This window comes from Gymnodraco acuticeps, unplaced genomic scaffold (genome assembly GCF_902827175.1).
Source record: "Gymnodraco acuticeps unplaced genomic scaffold, fGymAcu1.1, whole genome shotgun sequence".
NCBI lineage: Eukaryota > Metazoa > Chordata > Actinopteri > Perciformes > Bathydraconidae > Gymnodraco > Gymnodraco acuticeps.
Genome location: NW_022990295.1, coordinates 8,366,231 through 8,380,181, shown reverse-complemented (window position 1 = coordinate 8,380,181; position 13,951 = coordinate 8,366,231). Strand labels below are relative to the sequence as shown.

The 13,951-nt window shown below is 41.2% G+C and overlaps 1 protein-coding gene across 1 annotated transcript; it reads right to left on the bottom strand.

Annotated features, from left to right (window-relative positions):
* Nucleotides 1–9,218: 9,218 nt before the first annotated feature.
* Nucleotides 9,219–13,749, bottom strand: cmpk2 (cytidine monophosphate (UMP-CMP) kinase 2, mitochondrial). The gene is made up of 5 exons (XM_034222357.1): nt 13,087–13,749; nt 12,215–12,329; nt 11,621–11,822; nt 11,181–11,414; nt 9,219–9,744 (listed from the first exon to the last, which is right to left on the bottom strand). Exons 1-5 carry the CDS (start codon nt 13,669–13,671, stop codon nt 9,624–9,626), a joined length of 1,257 nt encoding a protein of 418 aa, XP_034078248.1. The 5' UTR covers nt 13,672–13,749; the 3' UTR covers nt 9,219–9,623.
* Nucleotides 13,750–13,951: the final 202 nt, after the last annotated feature.

The window sequence follows — 13,951 nt, the reverse complement described above, 5'->3', positions numbered from 1 at the left end:
CAGGTGTGAACTCTGCCTCTCTGCTTTCAAACAATTGTTGGAAGTAATAAGAGACATCAAGCTTAGGATTGTGCTACGGGCTGCAGCAACACATTCTCCTTGAAGTATATCCAAATGACGGTCTTCTTTTTGCAGTATAACAACAGCTTGAGAATATCATCCTATAAATACTGTCTGAATTTTAAGTACATTTCAACCGCTTTGAGTCGTGTTGTATGCATGATGCAGTTGACACACTTGCAAGGCGTATTGCTATGTTGCGTCAGATTTGCCGTAAAGTAGAGGACTTAACTTTAAATGGGCCACGTGTTGCACCAATCCATCATTCTCAGAGCAGTGTGACTAGTTTGAGGTCAGGGGAGAGGATCAGTTGTTTAAAATCGAGGTCAGAGGGAAAGAGAAGAGAGAGTGTGGGAGGGAAAGTGATAAAAAGTCACGTACCTTCTTCCTTTCATATACACTAAGCTATGGTGGTCTTCATTGTCGATGCTTCATGCAACTCCTGACTTTGTTGATCAGTGTAGGCTGTAGGCGTCTGTCATCAACTGTTATAGATGAATTTGTTCCAGATTTTGATACATCAGAGTAAATTAAATATCAGTTTCAAGGGAGGGCTGTGACATCATATTTTAATTAAGACATCTTTGGCTAGGATTTAAGCACGAGAAAAGGTTCCCACATTTGTCTTCCAAGGCACACGTTCCTGTCTCCATCTCCTGACTGTAAAAGAACATTTTATTTTGTGTAATATAGATCATTTTCCATCTAATTTACCACCATTTGATCTCGCCTCTCTTCATCTCTGTGTCTCTCTGCTCCTCTCACTCTATGATCGCGCCAACGCATGCAGAAAATCCATTTCCTTTTGGCTGACTCTCCGCGCTGAAGCTTTCACAAGGTCTTGTACAACAAGTCAGGAAATAAAGTAAGGTGAGACGGGGTAAAATAGATAGATAAAGGAATTGGAAACAACTATTTGGATTAAAGAAAAACATGTGAAGAGAAAGAAGGAAAGACAAGAGAGTGTTTTCTGGCTAAATAACACAGTGTCAGATCTTTGTGGAGAGCAGTGTGGGCTGACATGGCTGGAACAGAGGAATCCAATGGACCGGTGACTTTTCAAATTAAAATGTTGCACTACGCATATTAATCACACCAAGCAAGAGGACTATTACACCCCGAGGTGTATTCATGAAGTGTGGGCGGTTGATCTAGAATTGGTTTTGGTTACATATTAAAAAGCAGTTAGATGGTTAGGAATGTTACACCAGATTATTACTCCTTTATGTTATAATGTTTCCCATCTCTATTCGCAATGGAATGGCTGTCAAACACATTTCCTCCCCTGTAATGAATGAGTGTGTGTGTGAGAGTGTGAGTGCAGGGGTAGGGGTGCATGCATCTGTAAGATAGGCTTAACCTTGTAATAGTATCTCTGCCTTTTGTTGCTAGACTTCCTTCAGGGTAACCCAGAGGTCAGTCTTTGTCATGTGTTTTTGAAACTTACCAGTTACATTTGATAACCCTTTTTGGAGAAGATTACTCAATTGCTTTTGAACGTATACCTTACTCTTTTGGAATGCTGGGTCAATTTGATAGAATACAACATATTAGCTTAATTTCCTAGGCACGCAAACTTGAAAACTGTTTTAAAAACTAAATGCTAACTAAGTTATACACAAACAGAAGACACTTTCTTGCTCAACAGCAAAACCAAGACTGTAGTAATTACAGTACAAATGCCTCAGAGATACTAGAATTTGGAGGAAGAAAATCCCAGCTCTCTTACCTAAATAGTTCGCTCCCGTAAGTGCTTCTATATGTGCATATGGAGTGGAATGTGCTGAAAAATGCATAGTGCATGCAAATACCTAAGATTTCTGTCCTCTGGCAAGATCTACACTATTTTAAATTAGCTGACTCCTCCACAGATCCCCGGAAAACATTTGAGAAAATGATTTTTTAAAGACAACAACAAGTCATTAATATGAAAGATCATTTTAAATTCACTGTTTATTCTTCTCCGTTGCTCTGCTTTGAGAGCACTTTAAATTAGGCGGAGAAGTGAATACCTTCAGGGGTGCTACTGTGTGTATGTGGTGTGTGTGTGAGTGTGTGTGTGTGTTTTAGTGTGTGTGTTCATATGACTGTCTGTCTATCCCTCCCTCAAATTAGTGTTAATGATGCATCAGTCAAAACTCCTACACAACTTGACAGCATCGTGCATTTTTAATAGGTGTATACTGTTGGTACCATATATTATCATTAATACTAATGACTTTACATTATATAAGCAGGATACATTTTACATGTAATTAAGTCCTTGCCCAAACTTAAAACCATGAACAAATATTAACTAGCTTGTGACATTAAATGTAGAAAAAATAAACATTGCTGCTGTAATTGGAAATGTTACATAACTATAATCTTAGTAATGCTAACTTGCTTGTTATGCAGAGTTTTTTTTTTTTTTTTAAAGGTCCCCTATTATACTCGTATTCAACAATATATTATAGTTCTCAGTTATATACAAAACATGTCTCTGAAGCTTTTGGCTCCAAATACCAAACAGATCGTGCATTGTAGCATCCCATAATCCCCTCTGTTTCAGCCCTGTTTCAAAAGTGCTGATTCTCTGTCTGTTACTTTAGATGAACAAAAGGTGACACTCCCCACGCCCCTCTGAGAGATATTTGGTTAAAAAAGGAGGAGATTCAGGTGATAAGGTGATTGGGGGTTACCTTGGTTGATGATTGGCTAATGGTTACTCAACCCCAAAAAACATTATGACATCACAAAGTGGCCAAAATCTGATCAGCTCATTTTCAGACAGGTTTTTATATAAATGGATCAGGAAAAAAAGATCAACACATGTATGTGCTTGGGTTTTTTATATCTACTGCAATGAGTTGTTTACTTCACTATATTTCTAACATGACTTTTGCAATAGCACAAATCCCACCTCAGCTTGATAAAAAAGCATTCTACCCAAACATGATGCTGCATCCAATAGGCAGGATTAATCATAAAGCTGCTATAGTGGGCTGCTCCATCTTGGCCCGCAGGAGACATCAAACGTACTCTCGCTGCCTGCCTGCCTACTGTTTCCCCTGGAGAGACAGAGATGGGTTAGAGAGTGGAGACTGGCCTCTGGTAGTGCAACTCTCTGTGGAGTCCATATTGATTACACCTGCCACTGGCGGCTAGCTGGAGCTGTGTACTCTGACAGCTGGCAGCACAGGGCGAGATGGATAACTGCTCCAGCCACGCTGTAGCCAGCTACATCATCACTTGGCTTTGTAGAGGGTGTTTGGAAGACTTGCTTTTTCTTTTCTTTTTTTTGTCACTGGTGCAGTTTTAGTTTGCCTCTTTACAGCTGGGTTTACCTGTGTGGGACTGATCCAATCTCAGGGCTTGTTTTCTGAAAGTGAGGTCTCTTGGCATTTCTGTCATACATCATCAAAACAAGCTGACTTTATCTTGTGTGTTTAAATGGCTGCTAATTATAGGACTACCGCGCACACACAAGTGATTTAGATCAATAAGCCCCCTGTGTTACCCTGAATACCTGAAGAAAAGTTGTTATTCTTGCTTGTCTCCAGCGTTAACGAAGAATGAAAAGACAGAGAGATTAATTTTTTTTAAACGGATACTGCTTTAAACAACAGCAAATCTATATAAAAACTATATTACTAAAAATGTTCTCTTAAACCTTACCATGTAATACTTTTGATGAGTAGCATGCATACACAAGAGCAAGACTGCAAAACATTTTTTATTTCTTTTTGTGAATATGCTTGGAAATTAGTGAGCATACGATGTGATGGAAACAAATTGGATTTTTACTACACAGGTTGTGTTTGAGTTCATGAACTGTTGTTTTAATATATATTTGCTTTTGTTAGATGTGGCCCCCATTTACCTTGTTTCATTAAGACTTTCCTCTTTCTTTATTCTTAGTTTATCATGAAGGCCAGCAACAAAGACTACATTTTCTTCAAGAACTTATGGTCATTAATATAAAAATGATCATTTATATATGGTGATTATAGACTAATGAATAACCAGAAATGAATTCCCCTTAATACTGGCCCTTTAACGCTGAGATAGAAGCCCTCCTAAAAAAAATATATTCTCAATATTGTATTCTACACATGGATGACCACAGGCTTGAGTTTAAATGTTTTCTTATCAGAGATGGACAGCATTGGAAGTGCTTCAAAGTGAGTTAGTATGAGACTTGTTGAGACATTTTTTGCTCTTTATATCACGCCCTGAGGACGTTTGCTAAACTCCGCTCTGAAAGCAGGAGGAGTGACTTGTGGGAAGAGTTGGGAGGTAAAGCCACTGCCAATCCTTTTCCCCTGTGACCTCGCAGTCCCTGCTGTAGGCTGCTGGGTATATGGTGTTGATTATAGTGATGAGCGGCTATAAACTCAATATTTTCCGAGGTGCGGTGAGAAGACTGTAAAGTAGGCAAATGCCTCTCTCACAGGAGAGCCATAGAGTGAGCAAGCTAAATGGGTGTAGAGGGATTCAGATGGCTTAGTCAGGATAAGGAATTGGGATCTCGCAGTATGTTTCTCTCATTTCTGTCTCCCTCTCATCTTCTCACTCTCTCTCTTTATCACTATTGGTTTTCACACCCCTAAGGCCTTATTTACAATCCTTAACTTTCACACGGCAGTCTGTGACAACGGCAGTGGGATGCAGACATTGAAACGCAAGCCTTGACAAATCCCTGATCATGTATTTTACAAAATGCACTCATGAAGTCCCTTAACTTAAGCAAGCATTGTTAACAGCGTTGAAATTAAAAAAGTAATTTGATATATGACAGTGTGTGTTGCAATTGAAGAGTCTTGTCTCACTGAAGTTGGCCAAACATTTGCTCTGCTTAATGATTCATATTTCTCATTATTACGCTCACTTTCTTTGTCAGTGTGCACATTGTAATTTCTTCTTCCCCTGTGAGCGCAGCTTCCCCCAACATCTGTCTTTAGTAGTGCTCATCAAAGACCAGCGGCTCCCCTGACACCGTTACAAGAATCCCAGATCAAGTTGCTCTACTTTTATTTATGTGTAGTGCCATGTGTTTAAATATCTTCATGCGATCTCAGAGCTTAGCCTGTTTTGACCCAGCCATTATTTCTGTGGTAAGGACCACAAAAAACCAGACCTGGGTGTCTCATGAGAGATCAAATCAAAGAGTTAGTCCAGAACCGGAGAGAGGGAGAGAGAGAGAGTCAGTTTAGGTATTTAGAGTCAGTCAGCCTCTGTCAAGCAAGTCGCATCTCAGCTGTCTGCTGATGCCAGATGAAGTAGGAGACATGCCTAAGCATTAATGGAACTGAAACAAAAATAAACTATTTCAAGTATAAAAAGAGATGCACACACACAGCTGCGTAGAACTTGGCAATGTTGCCTTTGATTTATTCCTCCGGGGGAAGAAGGACGGTATTTGTGTGTTTGGAGGAGGAGAAAAAAAAACATGGCACACAAGGAACATTCCAAGTTCGCCACAGGAAATCAATTTATTTGAGAGGGCAGCCAGGCTAAAAATAGAGAAGCCCCAAACAATAGAGTTGAAATTAATTGCCCAGATTTTGTGAGAAGGCAAGAACACTCCAGAGAGCCAAAGTTTGTTCTCAGTCTTGTTTTCATATGTGTGTTATGGAAATATTAGTCTGGTCTAGTTGTCATGTTGTTTTGTTTTAGGCATATTTTTGCATGTTTGCAGCTGTCAAAACAGAACTGAATTCTCAATCATTTCCCTCCCTCATATGACGACTTACCACTACTGCCAGCTGCCTTATTTGACAGGATATGATGATTTATCGCAAGTTCTCCACAGTAAATAGACAATAACTGTTTTGTCACACTCCACCGAGTTCTAACTGGGTTTTCGGGAGTGTGTGAGGGAGTGCTTTAGGGGCCTTATGGGGGCTGATGTGCCGTTTTTAATGAGATCTCACAGCAGTGTTTAAATATTTAACCGTTCCTGGTGAAGCCTCCCCAACAGCCGCAAGGCAAAACTGGTGAGGTTTCATGCAATCATCACACACTATACAGCACCTTTCCCCTGAAAACATCAGAAAATAAGCACAACCTGAATCTATAATGGCATCCTGAATACACAGCCTGCTGTGCCTAATATCCGCACCTATCGACAGAGAGGCTGTCTTCGCCCCTGCAAATAGGTGTTCACGCACCATGACAAAGGGTGAGCATCATGATGAAGAGCTGTTGAATTATACATCTGAATTTTGATGGGATATTTTCAAAACTTTATTTTTTATCCCCACAAAGTAATCCCCCCCATATCTACCTCGCTTTTTACCTTTTCCACCTTATTTTGAGCTTTGCTTTGTGCTTTTTGACAAACATTTCACCACCGATCAGTTCAACTCCTACACCCTTCATGTTTTTACATCCCACCACCCGTCATTCAAAGAGAATGGGGCTGGGGTGTCTTCCACCCCCTGCTGTGTTTAGAAGAAGGGGGTAGTGCTGTGCATGCATGTGTGTGATGCTGGAGGAGGTTGGGCTGGTTGGAGGAAATAGTGGTAATGCATCAAGAAAAGGCTAAGGAATTGTAATTAGGCCCATGTACTTTAATTAAGTCTACTGGATAACTTAAACTCTATAATATAATCAGATTATTGCCCCTCAATCGTGTTTAAAGGTCTTTAAAATATGAGGGTATACTTGGATCCAAATCCACATTTTTAAATGCCCTCTTAAACATATTTAGTTTATGCAGTCACTCTCTTTTAATTAGTTCTAATCCAATTTGATGTAATTCCTTTACACACCAACCCTGGCATTTGTTTGGGATGTTAAAGAGGTTGGTGGATATTTAGGAAATACCTCGGATGGTGTTTAAAGCTGCTTTGGGAACGCTACATACTGCATTTAGGGGTGAGAATAGTGTTTGGAAAAAACACTATACCTGCCAGCTGGAGGAATCTGGAGGGATTTTAGCCCACAGATGACAGCATCCACAACATCCCCCTTCACTGCCTCCCCCCTCTATCCTCGCCCTCTTTTTCAGTCTTCCTCACCAGCTCCTCTTCCTTCTTTTATCCCCCATCCCCCAACAGAGACCCATCCCTGCCTGTCTAGTCAACAGAGCTCTCCCCAAAAATTCCCCATCACATCCAGGTATTGCTCTGAGGCCCCACTGATTGAAAGGAGCATTATTAGCCCCTGCTAACCTGCTCATTCACTCTGTAAAACGTTGTTTATTTGTCAAGGGATGTATATAGACATTGCTGTAGGGGTCTTAAGAGTTTGGCAGACACTTGGTGCCAAATCATATGCATGACTCCTCTTGCCATGCCGCTTCATGTGGCTGCCAAGTGAGGCCCAATGGGGTCTTTGCCAGGGGACCCAGACTACTATTCTAACCCCCGCCTCCCACCCGGCCACACTCCTCACACACATACATAAAAACACCTTGTGCTTTCTCGGTGCCCTTGCTCCCTCCCCCAACCTGTACCAACCCTATGCCCTCCCATTCCCCTCCCACCCCTACACCCTCAGTCTCCGTACCACACTCATTATTAATGATCTGAGGGACAGCTTTCATTTGATCTATTACTTAGGATGGGACGGCGGCTGCTGTGCTGCTGCATCCCTGCTGGATCTTTAATTATTTCATGGAGGGCCTTCCTCCTCTCTGCTGCTCCTTCTCTGTTGTGCAGATGAAATATTGAAGTTGAGGAGTGTAGTGCAAAGTGGCCCCATACAGGGTGAGGTGTGTGTGTGCATTTGTGCTGTGTGGTTCAAGTGAACTGTATATTTGGGTGGACGGGCATGTGTGTGTAAGGCTTAAGCTTTCCCATAAATGTGGTTTGGACTTTTATCTTGCAACTTCAGTAGTGAGGTCACAAATTGGAAGCAGATTAGTTATTCACTTTTTTGTTCTCAAACCGCAGTTCAACTTTAAAACACAAACATTCAATGTGCGAGTTGTTGTTATTGTTAAGACCTCTGAGTGTATCCTGGCCATCTGACAAAAACAACCGAACAGTTGCTTAACGTTTCAACATGGGAAAACACTATTAGAAAATGTAAAGAGAATTATTTCAGTGCATGTGTAATGTACTGTGATTATGGGCCATTAATGTCATATTACAGTAGTGTTGAGGGGCAGTAATGGCATGGTGTCACCACCCACTTTTTGTTGCCAAGAAAAACAAAGCATAACATCTGACATGGAAATATGGCTGACACCACAGGCACACAGCTTTGCATTCAGGTATGATGTATGGCGTAATGTTTAATTGCTTTACTCTCCTACTTCATACATGTTGGACTCTCTTGAGACAGAGGCTACTGTGTTAATGGCAATCACAATTCCACACAGCTCTGTGCTCCATTCATTTTGTGTCATACAGCCCATGCATAGTGTCACCCAGCAGCTGAGGGCCTACGGATTCAATAAACCCTTCTGAGATACTTACCTCATGTTGGAATCTATACACCATAAACATAATGACACCATATTTTAGTTTATGTGATTACATGTGATGGTATGATTTGCATCCACAGCCTTTCTCCACTCAGTAAAACATTGGATTGCCGTAATTGGTAGTAGGAGTAATCCATGCGCTTATGTGGGGGAGCGCTGGAATGACATTGATATACAGCGCTCCATTAATTGCCATATGAATAGGGTCTGCAGTGGTTGGCGCTCTGCTGATGCATCACAGTAAAAGAGATGGGTCACTCTGTCTTCTCCAGCCCGCAGCTTTGCCAAGCTCATAATTACTAAAACCACCAATTAATCTTCCCATCACATAGGCCAAATATACACTTCCTCCATGTATATGTGAGTTACAGTATATGCTCTTAGTAAATGTGCATGCTTGTATGTGTGTGTGTTTACACAAGTGGCAGTTATGTGTGCACACTTGTGAGGGTCTGTGCCCATGAGAACATCAAGTACAAACAGCGCTATATGTTCTCAGTGTACTCTATAGCTCCCTTGCCAGACACACAGGTTATCAATACAAGTGGCATCAGTTGTGTCAATATCACACAGTCAAACTATATAAAATTGCCATCTGCAGTTCTAAAAAAGACTTTTTTTGTGCAAAGAAAAACATTGTGTTCACAGAGGGTTAATATGCACTTATATAAGCACATACAGTACAGTGTGTATAACTTCTTTGGTTGCCTTATGTAAGATAATAAGAGACCACAAGCAAATATTTAGTGTAATTTTCTTTAATTTAAAACGTTTTTTAACAAATTAAAAGTGTGGTATCTGAGTGTAAATTGAATCCTTTTTCAGTTTTTTCCTTTTTGCCTGATTTCTGGGAGGTCAGAACGGCAGTGCACACTTCTTCTTAACAATACTTTTGTAAATGTGTGTCAGAATCAGTGCATGCATGTGTGTGTGGCTACATGAATATGTATTTCTGATGGTAGCTTTCAGTTCTGGCCCCTGGCCATTCAACCTTTACTCATTCTGAAAAGAGCCTCTTCTCTACAATGTATTCTGGTCAATACTCCTCCGACTAGCTCATTCACAACACCTTACTGGCACCCAGTGCTGACAGCAGGTACTGCATCCACTTGATGCATGGGTGACAGCATGGGAGATGGAGAACTGTTTACAAGTGGCATTTGCCCCTAATTAAAAGGAGCACTTGTTGGAGCACTAGGTCTGCAGGAGGACCTGCATCCACAGTCACACACGCTGGGCCACTGATCCTCTGATAAGCCTTCTCCACTCTGCACAACACACAAACACATTGGTCAACAAGTGAAGAAAACAAGCATATAAACACAGCAAATTACACTCTACATCATTACAGTGAATAATCTGTTTCATGACACCTTTGAGTATTTTGAATGCTAATGTTTTGTTTGAGTGCACAACATTTACTCCAAGAAACAACACACATGGCTTATAGCGCAGCCATTCCTGAGACAAATGAAGAATAGTCCTTGTGATAGTGATTGACCAAGTCTGCAGAATCTCTCACTTCCTCAGCCCCAAGACAGTCCATTCCCTCCCTTTTTTTCTAATTCTGCTGGCCCAACATCTGGCTGTCCCGTGTGGAAAGGCCATTATGTCAGGAAAGAGGATGAATGAAAGTAGCCATCGACCTGTCTGCGTAGCGACTATCTGGGCAGCCAGTGCCTTGCGAGTTTTGACCAGCTTAATGGAGCACAACAGCTCAGCAACTAATCACCTGTTCTTTCTCATCAGCTGCTTGCCCCCCGGGACAGTAATTGATTGTTAAGTGTTTGATAGATCTGACTGAGACTGAGCTGACCTGACTCACTGGAACGTGCAGTACAGCTTGTTGCCCATCTGTGGTTTCATGTTTTCACACTCACTGGGAACTTTTTTCATCACAGACTGTGGAACATTTGTCCACATGTCACATCGCTGAGTGTGTTTCAGTCATTACCCACTCTGTGTAACAAACTGTTGTTCTGTCATGCTGGACCTAGGTCAGATTAATAGAATGTTTGTATAATGTAATCTCAAAGACTCCTAAAGAATTACATTTATGTTGCAATGCATGACTACTACAGATTTTCTTTTTGTCAAATTATTTATTAATGCTTTCTGTATATGGGATTTATTGATTTCAGTCCTAAAACAGGTGGCCATTTTTTATGAAATAGTTGTTTCTAGTGCTAAATCACTGTTTCAGGGATTTTCTAATAAGGGAGTTGGTATGATTGTTACAATTTAAGGAATCTTTTAACCCTCCTGTTATATTATAGTGTAGGTTGGTCAGAAACAAGTACTTCAGGTTTTTCCTTGGATTGAGGATATTACCATTAATAGCGCCCAAAAGATGGTTCATAAAACAATGCTTAAAAATGAAATAACTATTAAGAAACATCAAGCAAAATTGGGTTTCTTATCTTATCAAATCTGAGCATCTGCTGCTTTTTTCTGATTTGTATGACAGTAAATTAATTATCTTTTAATTAACTTTTGGACACACATTACAAGCTTTTTAAAACATAATATTGGGTTTCTGGGAATTTGTCCCAGCATTTTATATCATCAACAAAATCTATTTTTCAAATAGCAATCAACAGATGAATTTATTATGAAAATAATTAGCTTTATCTGGTATTATAAATGCCAAATGATCAGCTCAAAGGTGTATGTACTGCACACTATACATATAAATATGTCTCACTTGAGTCTGAAAAGCTGGTTGTGGTCCAGCTCTTGCTCTTCCTCAGTCTTTCCTTGCCCTCTGTCCCTCAGCCTCCTCCTCCTCTCCTCAGGGTCCAGCGTGAGGCAGACCACCAGGCTGGGCTGGAGCAGGTCACTGGGCCAACAGTAGACCTCGGACCCCTCTGCTGGAAGGTTGCAGACTGGACCGCTGACTGCTGTGGCAATGGCATACGCTGCTGTGCTGTGCCAGAATCTGAGAACAGTTAATGGATGGTGGATTGAAAGGGGAATGATGGATTGATGTATGATCAGGTAACTAACAGGTGGAGTACACACAATGTTTAACATTGAATTGTAGGTCTAGATCCCAGTGGGATGTGTCTATTGTCCCCTCTGACTCAAAACAGGTCACAAAACTGGCAAACGTCACAACACCTGTGACATCTCAGCTCTCTTTACCTGTCAACGATGACAGGTGTCTTCATACCCTCCTGGCCTATTTGTTCTGCTGTGATGTAGTTCCCCAGAGCGTAGAAAGCCCTGCGGATGAGGGGAGGCTCCCGATCAAAGCGGGCCCTCATGGGGGACAGGCAATGGGGAGGGGACCGCAGAAGAGAGGCCCCGAGAGCATCCCGCAGAGACTCAGTCAGAGTTGTCTTACCTATGAAGGTAAGAGGGAGGAAAGAAATAGTTACTTCAGAAGCAAAGAAGACACACAAAGACTGAGAGAGATTTTAGAGATCAGAAAGAAGAATTTGTCATATTTTCTATAAATGTAATAATAGGCTTAAGAGTCTCTTGAAAATACAAAACTCCCATCCTACCTACAAGGTTGAGTTTTATGAGGTTTGAGAAGAGTATTAGATGAGCGAGCTCTTCAATAAACCATTTTCACAGTGATGTAACTTTCCTGAGGTCATGATACATGATATTCCATTAGGCGAGGCTCGCTGGCAGATAATGGCTTTAGCAGAGAACAACTGGCCATCACTTTAGCGAGACATCTATACATCAAGCTGATCTCATATTTATTTATGAAGTAATGGCATTAACCTGTGGCATCCAAGCCTTCTATGACAATAACAGGGAAGTCTGGTTTCCGTCTGGCCTCCTCTCGGCTGGGCAGCAGCTCCAGCACAGCCCTGGCGTCTGGGATGATGTCACCACACTGCAGAACAGACAGAGTCAGTTTGCTGCTGAGAGAGCAGGCAGGAGGGAGTCAGGGACTGTGGTGCGCATGAACACACACTCTACTGTGAGCCACCTGGCACTGATAGATAAAGGGAAGCATTAAGAGGCCTTTTGGACACACTGCTATACCTTCCTTTACCACAAGAGTGTGCAATGTTAGCCATAGCTTGCAAATGAATCAACACTTTATGTTCTTAAAATCAAGCAGTGGTGAAAGAGGTTCTTAGATATGTTACTTAAGTTAAGAAGCCATATACTTAAATGTAAAAATACTCTGTTACACGTACAAATCCAGCAGAATTTGACTTAAGTAAAAATACAAAGGTGTACCACAAGTGTCCCATTTAATAAACAATTATATTAACTTGATTTTAATTATTGATGCATCAAAGTGTCTATCACAGCTGATAAAGTTGGAGCTAATTTGAAATGCTTTGTATATTGGTGATGGATAGCTTAACCTATGATAATATTATGTGAATGTTTATTTATAATTTGATGCATATGTTTAGTATTAGTTTTTAATATGAATGTATAAAATATAGTAACGAAAGCTGTGTAGTAGGTACATTCAGTGGAGTAGAAAGTACAATATTGGCATAATGGCATCCAAAATATAGTGGAGTAAAAGCATTTGAGTATATGATACAGTAGAAGTCCTCGCGCAAAGTACAAGTAGAGTTACCTTCCACTATACTGTATAAAGCAGATTTATATCATAATGTCATAATAACCTTTTCTAGAACCTGGTAGGCCTCCTCAAAACTGTAGAAAACATCCGAGTTGATGATGTTGAGAGTGGATGGGTGGTGTTCTGGTGCTTCTGCTGGTACCACATAGTAGTCCTTTGGCATATGCATGGTGTGGTTGTCTCCATCAGACCACAGGTGCTGAGTCCACACTCCACCTGTCTCTCCTCTCAAGTATGAACACACTAGCACCGGGTCACGCTGTGTTAAATCTCGCAAAAGACGCTCTGTAGGGGACCAACTCTCGGAAGTATCTTTCAAAAAGTAACCCTTGAGGAGAGAATCCTTGATATTTGGTAGAAAGGAGCACATGGGAGACAAATGACATTCTGGAGGCAGGTTTGTCAACAGTTTGTCTTTGAGCTCCGCGTAAAACTTTGCACGTCTGATTGTGTCGCTGCTGCAGACAAGCAGAGAATAACACCGGCCATCATTTCCTCTAAACACCCGGGGCACTTCGTCTCCTCGGTGCTTCTCTTGTGTTGAAAAGTAAAAGGGGGTTCCATTCAGCTCCACTGAAGAAACACGAGAGGACCAGTGAGGAAGAAGAGACATTGTCCGCCGTGCCATTTCTTACACCAGACGCATTGGTCTGTTTCCGGTCTGGTTCAAGGATACTAACTGCGTAGCATTGCATCATCTGGCCGCTGAAGGGAAAACAAAAGTTAACTCCGCTAAACAGAGAAACGAAACTTATCCTTCACTGTCAGATGGGTTATCAGAAAACTGCATTGTTGTTTCCGAGAAATGAAATCCTTGGCTCCAAGTCATGTTTATGGATAAGTATGACACACCATAAGAAATAACTTCTGGTTGAGTCACTGTTAAGTTTATCTTTGACGTCAGTTAT

What these genes read in the sequence shown, in the direction of transcription:
- cmpk2 (XM_034222357.1), bottom strand. Translation starts at nt 13,671, where the DNA reads ATGGCACGGCGGACAATGTCTCTTCTTCCTCACTGGTCCTCTCGTGTT. An exon ending in CCTACCAGGTTCTAGAAAAG is followed by an intron (nt 12,330 to 13,086) that starts GTTATTATGACA and finishes TCTGTTCTGCAG; the next exon opens with TGTGGTGACATCATCCCAGA. An exon ending in AGAAGGCTTGGATGCCACAG is followed by an intron (nt 11,823 to 12,214) that starts GTTAATGCCATT and finishes TTACCTTCATAG; the next exon opens with GTAAGACAACTCTGACTGAG.